Below are 10977 nucleotides of genomic sequence, written 5' to 3'. Positions count from 1 at the left end.
GAGCGAAAAGAAATATGTTGGCTTCGCCTCTTGTGAACATCACTGTGAGATGTGTAGAATAAATTTGGCCCATCTTCATCTTGTTCACATCTCCAGGTTTTGCAGTTGGCTTTATAGTGGGTTTCTTCTTCAAGACTTTAGCAATCTCCTGATCCATTGCAGCTACTTCATGGATATAGGAAGCCAACATCCTCTTCAGATGATCTAGGATCAGCTCATACTCTTTCGCATTAGTGAGCAATATGTTAAACAACAAGATCCAATCATGAGGATTCAAGTTAGGAAGATCTACCAGGGATATAACAGAAACCGAGTTGTCTGAACTTCGGGTTATTTTGAAGTTAACATTGACAAACTTCCCTGCAGGCGAAGGTTTCAGCACCTTGACAGTTATAATCTTCTGTGCACTCCATGTTAGGTACTGAGGCTGACTGAACTTGAGATAAAAATCGATAAGTTCATGATCAACATGAGGGTGAGGTGAGGGAACTTGAACAGTCGAATCAAAGCAGTGAAAAGTAAATGTCTTTCGTGTTATAGGCATATCAAACTGTGAGTCCCTCGAATTCTCACAATCAAACGAAGCTACAGGTTCTAGCAACCCACTTCCACTGTAGTGTCCGAGTAGATACTTTTATTTTCTCTCGAACCATAATAATATTATTTGATCTTATCATTGAATCATTTATTTCTCTTGTTTCTCTTCCTTTGTTTCTCTTGCTATTGAAATATCTTCAATTTTTATTTCTACACACATCTTTTTTCGGGGGTCTACAGCCATTATGTTGCATAGGGGTTACATCCCGTACGAAAGTTAATAGTATACCACTTCTGCAAATAGCTTGTAATGCTGCGTCTCTTCCGAGACCCGGACCTTTAATAGCTCGTACACGCTTGGAAACTCTATTGCTTCTTTGATGAGCGTTTCCCTAGTCCAAGGAGGAAACAAGGCCTTTTCGCAAATTAAGGCATCTTGATCTTCCATGTTCTTTCGCTCCCTCTCTTCTGCTTCCTTTGCAACCCGAAGGGTTTCATCCAATTCATTATCCCTTTTCTTTCGTTTCAGGGCCTCGACAATTGTTTCTTCTTTATCACTATCATCAGCAAGTCCCTTCTTCTTATCTTGATTACCAGAACCCGAAGCTTCATTACCCTTTGGTTCTGTTTTGACAGTGACTTTTGGTTGAGTTGACTGAACACCTTCTCCCCCTTGTTTTGGAGGTACGAATCACTCCGAAACACCCTTCATTTCATGTAAAAGTGCAAGGGAAGGAAGAAGCTTGGAAGTCAGATGATTCCGGATGGTCAGTGTAAGTATCGGATCATGAGCACTAAGAATATAGTTTAGCATATTCTGAACATCACCATCACAACTCTGGAATACAACATGCTCAGTCTTCAACAATAAAATCTCCCTTTCAGCTTAAGCCAATTGAACTGTCTGAACTTCAATGGTAGAGGTTTGACGTGCAAGATCCTCCCTTAATGCACTCTCCTTTGCCAAATCAACATGGAGTGTTTCAAGCCGAGAATTCACAGAGCTAAGAAGAGAAGTGTTCTCAGCTTGAATTGAAGAACGAACATTCTCGAATTTGGCATGCTCTTCTTGAAGTGACTTGGATAAAGAATCAACTGAAGCGTTTATTGTAGCTGCATTTGAATGAGCATGACCATTGAGGGATTCGAGAAAAATCTGGGAACTGTAAATAAGTTTTGCAACGTCAGTTGTAGCCTTCTGGCAAGAAGAAGTGGATGCTTCAACCACCTTTGTTGATTTGTCAATGGCCTCTGTATACTGCTCAAAAGTAGTGTCCAAAAAAGCCTTGAGCACCACATCATTATACGTCCTTGTAGAGGCGAGCAATTGATCAAGCTTTTCATCAAGACTCTGCACTTGTTGTCTAGTGACAGGAGCATCTTCCTCTTCATTAGTGGGAATCCGATAAGGACTGTAATAGTTTGAGTCAAACTCAATATTGGCACCACCGAGAGTATCACCAAAATCCGTTGAGGGTGAGGGTGAAAGAGGTTTGGATGTAACAGGAGGTTTGGTTTCAATATTAGCCCCCGTGTCAGATACGTTGACATTAACTGGAGGTTCGGTTGTAGTGGTGGTAGTTGCTTGTGAAAAGATAGGAGGTGGTAAAGGAGTGGTAGAAATTGGTATTATACTAACTGGTGGTGGTGGTGGCATAGAAGTGGTGGTTTGAGATGTAGGAAGTGGTGGAATAGGAGCAACCGAAACTGGAACTGTAGTTTTCGGTGGAGATGGAGTAGGTGTTCGAATCTTGTCATGAAGTTGTTCAGTAGGAGTTGGAGAACGTGGAGGTGTATTACCTCTTGGTGAAGCATGATGCTGAACTTCTTCTTCCTCATCTGCTGATCGCTCCTCATCATGTTCTGAGCTTGGAGGAGAAGGACTCTTTGATTTCCTTTCCATCTTCTTAACTTTCTTTGGAGCCGAAGAATCAGCCTTTCACTTTTTAGACATGTCAGGCTTAGATGAAGGACCTTCGGTTGTCACCTTCTTGGTATTTTCCCTTTTTCCTCGGTTGGCTGGTTTCTCCACAGCATCCAAAGCAGCTTTCTGTTCAGGAGTCAGTTCTCTTGGTTCTTTGAGAGGAAGCTTTCGGTAGTCAGTCGTCACTTTACTTTCAGTTGACACACACCTGTACATCGTTTCAGGTATTGAACCATTGTGGGAGAACTTTTTGGCATCAGAGAAGATGATCTTCTTCATATGAAAAGTAGCCACAGAGGAGACCAATGCATCTTTCATGACTGGAATCTGCAAAGTTTCAATGGCCCTTCGAGTCACAATTGTCCAGAAACGACCACAAGAAATATCTGAATGTCTCGTCGATGTGTTGAGACTTTGTACCAGTTGCGACCAAATAATCGACCCATAATCGAGGTTAATGTCATTGTAGAGACCATAGAGAATGGTCAGGAAACCCTTAATGGTACCATCTGACCCAGCAACCATCTCCGCTAAACCCTTGTTGAGAAGAGTAAGTAACCCATTCCATTGCAGCGGCAAACACGATTTCTTAACCTTCGTTACTGTGGTAAGAACATCAGTGTACCCCATCTCATAAAGCATTTTAAACAGCTGGGTTGTGGTGACGAAATCGGGAGAGATAACAGAGGCATCGACAGCAAGCTTTAACAGGGAACAAAATCGCCCTTTCAAAATTGATGCCTTGTGATAGAGGATTTAAAAATAGATCCTCTCATTGTTCTTGTCATAGGTTGCAGTAGAATAGACTTGGGATAGCAGAGACATTGGAACAGATTCCACATGCGTGAGTGCGATAACCAGAGGAGAGTATTTGAGACATTCGACAACTTGGAGCATGTATGAATCATACAGAAAGGGTTTCAGTTGAATGATCATGTTCTGATTGGGTTTGATCACAAGCAAGGACAATGAAGCAGTCTGATCTTGAACAGATGATGAGTCTGCCATTGTTGATGTAAGGAAGAAGATGAACAGTTTATGATCCCCTTATGTATTTGAGAGAGTTTGAAGAAGGTAAGAAGGTACAATTTGTGCGATAAACCCTTTATATACCGTTTCCAGGAGAAAGAAACTATCGTCGTGATGATGATACGATCACTGAAACGTCGCCTGAAAAAGCGCGATGTGACATGTTGGTTACCCCAGATAGACTTCATCAAGCGTGGGTTTAGGAACCGTTCAAATTCATGCGCCCAAAATTTTATCCACGTATCGTCTTTTCAAATTCACTTTTGCTCCAGATGTTATAAGAACCATATTCTCGCCTAAAAGAAACTTTAAACGAGCCATAAGGAACATTAACCAGAATTTTGGAAAATCACAAAGTATTTTCGTGTAAGAGTGTTCCTAAAATAAAGAAATAAAGCAAAATGTGTATATATAGGATGTGAGTGATGTCTTTAATAAGACATAAAGCAGATGATTCCGGGCAACAATCTCTTCCTTGAAAGTCAAGAGAGACTTGAAGTGATTGCGTGGTTTCCCGAGAAAATACAATCGAGTGCTTGTAAAGAAACACTGAAAGGCTTCTTTTAAATAATAGTATAAGGGGCGGCTTATCTTCAACCGAACATCGATTCTTAACATAAGACCGAACGTTGGATGAAGTACTTGTGAGACCGATGTGGTCTGTTGAACAAGTAGGTTGGATATAATATATTGTGACTAAAGATGTTATAAAAAATCTCAAAAACAAAAACAAACTAGATCTTTTTGGAAAGAAATGCCTTGGTGTTAGACAATTTCATAAAACACCATTAAAAAAAATTTGAGATTTCGTTAAGTAACAAGTAAGATCTTGAATATAAATATTCACCGTTAAATCATTGTTGGTGTTGAATTTTGGGTCTCACTTAGAACGTGGTGTACGCATCTAAGATCATAAACATAGATTTTATGCAACCATAAACCTCAGTGGTAATATCTGAGAGTCTCAAGGGTTACCGTGTTGAAACGAAGGTTGATGGATAATGTAAAGGAGGTGGTTAAGGAACCGAAATTACCTCTGTTGTATAAACGTGACAAAGCAGAAAACTCTCAACTCATTTGAGAAGAGTAAGGTAGCTCTTGACTTGAGTGGATTTATCAGCCTGATTGGGAAGAAACGATAGGTATAGATCGAATCATTAAGGCCTTGCTCCTAGTCTTAGAGGCTTCGGTCTACATCCAGCAGCACGCTTCTAGGGACACTTAACAAGTTCATATCAAAATAATCATACCTGCCCTACCTCCAATTTATGTAGCAATGACGTACTTGGTACCTAGCAAAGAGAAGAAGCAAACAAGCAAACCACACAAACAAGACAAACAGAATGAAATAAAAATAAAATAAAATAAAAGATAGAATCTTTTGGAAATATATATATATATATATATATATATATATATATATATATATATATATATATATATATATATATGGATTTTTGAAGTTTTCTGAAAAATAATAAAAACAGAAGAAAGAAGAAAAAAATATTTTTGGGTTTTTTTTTTGAATTTTCTGAAAAATAATAAAAATAGAAAAATAAACAAAAAGAAATTAACACTAAACACTCTTGAAATAAAAAAGAAAGAGAAAATAGAGTAACAAATAGACTTAAAAATGAGTTTACAAGATATACAGCCGAAACCAAACCTTACAAGAATGAAGCGAAATAAGCCGAACGTTCGGTTCATTTCGGTTCCCTAAAATTCCGGAGCCGAAATAGACCGAGCGTTCGGTTCATTTCGGTTCCCGAAAATTATGGAGCCGAAATAGACCGAGCGTTCGGTTCATTTCGGTTCCCGTAAAATCCGGAACCGAAATAGACCGAGCGTTCGCTCTATTTCGCTTGTCTAATTTTTAGAGAGAGGTTTGAGGGTTCGGTACCGACTCTTCTTCCATCATTCCCAAACCTTGTAAAATTTTGTTGAAGCTTGCTTCTGGTAAGGCTTTAGTGAAGATGTCAGCCAGTTGATCAGAGGACCAAACGAAATGTACTTCTACGTTCCCATCTTCTACATGGTCCTTGATGAAATGGTATCTCAATGCAATATGATTTGTCTTTGAGTGTTGCACTGGATTGTGATATATTCTTATCGCGCTTTCTGAGTCACAATAGAGAGGTATTTTCTTCATACTTAGTCTGTAGTCTCTTAGTTGGCTTTGTATCCATATCACTTTTGAGGTACAGGATGTTGCAGCTATGTACTCAGCTTCGGCTGTTGAAAGAGACACACATGTTTGCTTCTTGGACTGCCAACTCACAAGTTTACTGTCAAGGAATTGGCATCCTCAAGTTGTACTCTTTTGGTCCAAACCACATCCTCCAAGATCGGCATCAGAAAAGGATTGAAAAAATAATCCGGGTCTATCAGGGTACCAAAGACCAAGAGAAGAGGTTCGCTTCAGATAACGGAAGATATTTTTCACTGCCACCATGTGAGGTTCTCTTGGATTTGCTTGAAACCTGGCACAATAACAAACAGAAAACATAATGTCTGGTCTAGTAGCTGTTAGATACATAAGAGACCCTATCATTTAACGATAGAGTGTTACGTCAACGACAGGTTTTTCCAGAGACTGTGTTAACTTTGTGCCAAACGCCATAGGAACCTTCACTTTCGAATATCCCGTCATACCGAACTTTGCCAGCAAGTTCTTCGTGTAGGCCTCTTGGTTGATAAAAATGCCTTCTATACCCTGTCTTATATTCAAACCAAGGAAAAAAATTAATCGGACCCATTGCGCTCATTTCAAATTTAGTCTCCATCAACTTCCTGAATTCAGCCGTTAAGCTAGGATTCGTCGAGCCGAAGATTATGTCATCGACATAAATCTGAACTATCATTAGATGTTCGCCTTCTTTCTTTCGGAAGAAGGTTGGGTCAACCGAACCTTGCTTGAATTTCGACATTTTAAGAAAGCGAGTTAAAGTTTCATACCAGGCCCTCGATGCTTACTTCAGACCGTATACAGCTTTATCTAACACATAGCAGTGATCAGGGTATCTCTCGTTCACTAACCCAGGTGGTTGCTCAACATACACTGTTTCTTCTAGTTCTCCATTCAAGAAAACACATTTCACATCCATTTGGAAAACTTCGAATTTTTTATGAGCAGCATATGCCAGAAAGATTCTAACTGATTCCAACCTTGCTACAGGAGCGAAGGTCTCATCATAGTCTATCCCTTCTTCTTGGCAATATCCCTTCACCACCAACCGAGCCTTGTTGCGTATGACATTGCCCTCTTTGTCCAACTTATTCCTGAAGACCCATTTTAAGTCGACCACTGAATCATCCTTGGAGTGGGAATCAGCCTCCAAACTCGATTACGTTCAAACTCATGGAGTTCATCTTGAATAGCTTGTACCCAATCAGCATGATCAAATGCAGCATTAACCATCTTCGGTTCGACTTTGGAGACAAACGAATTAAACAAACATAATTCAACATTAGAGAATAATGCAGTTTGTTTCGCTTTTAATTGAGAACGTGTGAGAACTCGCTCAGATGATTCACCAATAATTTGTGCTTTGGGATGATCCTTAGTCCATTTCGTTAGAGGAGGGTAATTAGGATCATAGACTGGATCCAACTCTGCATTTACTTCTTCTTCAAGTTCTGATTGATCACATGCGTCATTTTTATTCTCATTTTCCCCCTCAAATGGCGAAGCGTATCCCTTGTTAGGTTCAGAGTTTTCCTCCTCTGTTGGAGTTGGATTCCCCCCCTCGATTGGACTATCATTGGTTGGGATGGAGTAGGATTCTCCCCCTCGACTGGACTTTTATGGGTTGGGGCTGGAGTTGGATTCTCCCCTTCGAAAGACAGATCGGTTGTCTTTGGTGCAGATGAACCCTCCCCCTTGAACGTTGAGCCATTGTTTGGAGGGTTAGATGAGGGTTGACCACCAGTCGGTTTAGGAATTTCATTTTCCATTTCTTTTGCAGCTTCATCAATGATCTTTTTCAGATTGTCGATTTTGTTGTCTGTTGCTTTCGCCTCTGAGTGTATAGCCTTCTTTGGTTCATCAAATAGCCTTATATATTCTTCAAACAAGATGGAAATGGGAACCAAGACTTGTCCTGATTCAGGAAATATTCCCCCCAAGGTACTTTCGCTTCTTTGAACTTTCTTCATGTAGTTGTCATCAAAGGTTACATAGTATGTTTCTTCAATTTGTTTGGAGCGTTTGTTCAAAACTCTGTATGCCTTTGAAGTGAGTGAATAACCAAGAAAAATTCCCTCATCAGCTTTGACGTCAAACTTGTTTCGGTTCTCTTTGGAATTGAAAATGAAGCACCTTGAACCGAACACGTGGAAAAACTTAACGTTGGGCTTTCGATTGTTCAGAATCTCATACGGAGTGATGGATAATCTTTTGTTAAGTAAGTATCGGTTCTGAGTATAGCATGCGGTTGCAACTGCATCATCCCAGAAGTATAGTGGAAGATAAAGCTTAGCATGGTTCGGGCTGCCTCACATAAAGAACGGTTTCGTCTTTCAACAATTCCATTCTGTAGTGGTGTATAGGGGGCGAGAAGTTGTGACTTATCCCCTTTTCATCCAGAAAATCCTCAAAATCTTTATTCTTGAATTCAAGCCCATTGTCGCTTCTAATATTCCTCACCAACTTTCACAGCTGCACTTCCACTTGCTTGATAAACGTCTTCAAATTAGGAGTCGCGTCTGATTTCTGTTTAAGAAAGAAAACCTAGGTGAAGCGTGAAAAATCATCTACTATGACAAGAATGAACTTACTACCACCGAAGCTTTCGATAGCCGAAGGTCCACATAAGTCAATATGCAGAAGTTCAAGAGCTTCAACAATCTTTGTATTGATACGTGTAGGATGGCTCTTTCTGCTTTGTTTGCCCATCTCGCACACTGCACATAGGTGTTCCTTATCAAACTTGAGAAGAGGAAGGCCTCAAAAATGATCACTAATCACCAACTTATTAATGTCTTTGAAGTTCAGGTGCGATAGGCGTCGATGCCATAACCAACTTTCATCAGTGTTCGCCTTTGACAACATGCATATTGTTGGTTTTCCTCGAATTGGGTTGAGATTTAAAGGATACATCTCTACCTTGTGTTCATACTTCAACATAACTCTTTTGGATTGCTTCTCAATTATTTCTGATCCTTCATCATCGAATGAAACCTTCAAACTAGTTCCCACAACCAATTGAGATACACTGATGAGGTTGTGCTGCAACCCCTCCACATAAGCTACTTTTCGAATCGAGAAGTCTTCGTTGGTTATCATTCCATATCCTCTGATTTTCCCATAAGAGTTATTTCCATACTTCACACATCCACCATCCTTAAGGGGCTGAAACTCCCTTAGCTCTTCCCTCCTTCCTGTCATGTGATGCGAGCAGCCACTGTGTATGTACCATTTGCCATCGAACTGCTCGTCACTTATAGCCTGCAAATTTAAGCAAATTTAGGAACCCAAAGTCCCTTGGGCCCTGGTGAGTCTTTTACAGAAAAAGGAATAGCATTAGAAATATCAACCAAATAAGTTCTTTTTATTAGAGTGGTTTGGTCTTTTCTTTTGATGGTATACACCTTGATTTTGTTTTTATCTTGTTTAAATTGTGGTGTATCAGATGGTGTGTTGTTAGATGGTTTTGGAATATTCTTTTGAATCCTAGGGTTAACTGACTTTTTCTTATTGTTGATATCAATATTTGAATAAAGCTTTCCCTTTCCTTTGATGTCCTTTATTGAAATTGACTTTTGGTTGTTAGTCTTGACGTTGTGACCGAAACTTGATGTTCGGTTCTGAGCTCTGGTGTTGGAACCGAAAGTTGATGTTCGGTTTTGAGCTTTGGTGTTGGAACCGAAACTAGATGTTTGGTTCTGAGCTTTGGAATAATAGGAGCTTGGACTCAAACTTTCCTTTACTTTAGGCTTGTCCTTTTCTTTGACATTTGACTCTTTCTTGGAAGGAACGTAGTTAGGGTTTTGAGACTGCCAATACCGTTTTCACTCATTCAGATTCTTCATGTATCTCTGATTTGTTTGGCGTTTCTGTTCAGCTAATTGCTTTTGAGATTTATGAATATTAAAGCTTGATTTTGGCTTCTCCTTTTGAGTTTCGGTTGTCTTGGAAGGAACATTCGGTGTTTTCTTTGGTTCTTCAGGTATCTCTTTTGTTCCACTTATGCTTGGTTTGTCAAAACTCGAGGGTTTGTTGATGGGTTCAGCAACATATCTACCTCTTACCCTCCATGAGGTTCGCTCCGATAAGTCGATGGTTTCGTCTGTATTATCAATAGGGGCTGACCAGAAATAATCGTCACACCCTTCAGCATTGTCTGTGTCGACCAAGATTTTCAATTCTGCTGTTTGTTTTTCAGTGACCCATGTAACAGCATATACCTAATTTGGCACAGTTTGAACTTTTTGATAAACCATTGCTTTCTCTTTGAGTTTCTGTGGTTTGTCCTTTGACAGGCGAGCGTATTCAATCGAGTTTTCAGATATGAGGGGTTTCTCATTCTTGGTTTCGCTCTTCATAAATTCAGAGCAATCAACCACATCTTCTACCGAAATTTCGCTCATCTCACTTTCTTCATCAAATTCAGACGTGTTTTCTATATTCATTTTATGTTCTGAAATTAATTTGGCGTTAGACGAGTCAAATGATTGAATGGTATTGGACTTAATTTTCAACCTATCATTTTCATCTAAAAGATTTTTGAGCATACATTTATGTTCCTTTGAGTCAATGAAGGTCTCTATCTTGTCTAGTCCGATTTTATAAGCGATGGATGTCTCTTCTGAGGACATTATGATTTCACATTCAGCGATGACCTCATCCTCCTTAAATTCAAGGAAGGGTAAGATCACCTTATGAATCTTTTTCCCTATTTCACAATTTAAGTGCAACTGAGCAATATTTGTATATAAGTGTTTAGCAATCAAGCAAAAAACATTCCGTTGTTTTAAAAACTTTAAATTGTCTCGATGCAAATAAATAATCTCATCCCTAGCCCTATTTAACTCCGTCTCCTTCAGCTCAATCCACATCCTTCTCTCCTCACTCTTCGAAGACACCCTGCTGAGTTGGTCAGTTAGGTTAGAGTTCGCCAAGCGAGTTTGCATGAGACTACCACTTAAGTTAGAAAATTTAAATTTTAATTCATTTAATTCTTCTTCATAATTTGATACTGGAACTTTAAGTGATTCAAGGATGGATTGTACCTTTTTGATCAGCCGATCACAGTCATTGATCTTCTCACTCATGGGCTTGGCTGCAAAGCACTTGTCCTCAGTCAGGTTCGGCTCCTTAAACTCACCTTCGATTGGTCTTCCAGCTGTAACCATCAAACATTTTCCAGCCGAATCAGTATCTCTCGCCACATAAGCTCTTCCATGTGTGGGTTTTCTCACTTCTTCAACATCAGAATCGGTTGACCAGACTTCAACGCCACCAAACTCATCTTCATCCATATTTTCCT

The 10977-nt window shown here is 39.6% G+C and overlaps 1 protein-coding gene across 1 annotated transcript; it reads right to left on the bottom strand.

Annotated features, from left to right (window-relative positions):
- Window positions 1-1423: 1423 nt before the first annotated feature.
- Window positions 1424-2440, bottom strand: LOC111913522 (flocculation protein FLO11-like). Its single transcript, XM_023909227.1, has one exon. It carries the CDS (start codon window positions 2438-2440, stop codon window positions 1424-1426), a length of 1017 nt encoding a protein of 338 aa, XP_023764995.1.
- Window positions 2441-10977: the final 8537 nt, after the last annotated feature.

This window comes from Lactuca sativa, chromosome 7, assembly GCF_002870075.4.
Source record: "Lactuca sativa cultivar Salinas chromosome 7, Lsat_Salinas_v11, whole genome shotgun sequence".
NCBI classification, from domain to species: Eukaryota; Viridiplantae; Streptophyta; class Magnoliopsida; order Asterales; family Asteraceae; genus Lactuca; species Lactuca sativa.
The sequence above is the reverse complement of the archived record's forward strand: the minus strand, read 5'-3'. Positions and strand labels throughout refer to the sequence as shown.

Coding starts and splice junctions, on each gene's coding strand:
- LOC111913522 (XM_023909227.1), bottom strand. CDS start 2,440: ATGGAAAGGAAATCAAAGAGTCCTTCTCCTCCAAGCTCAGAACATGAT.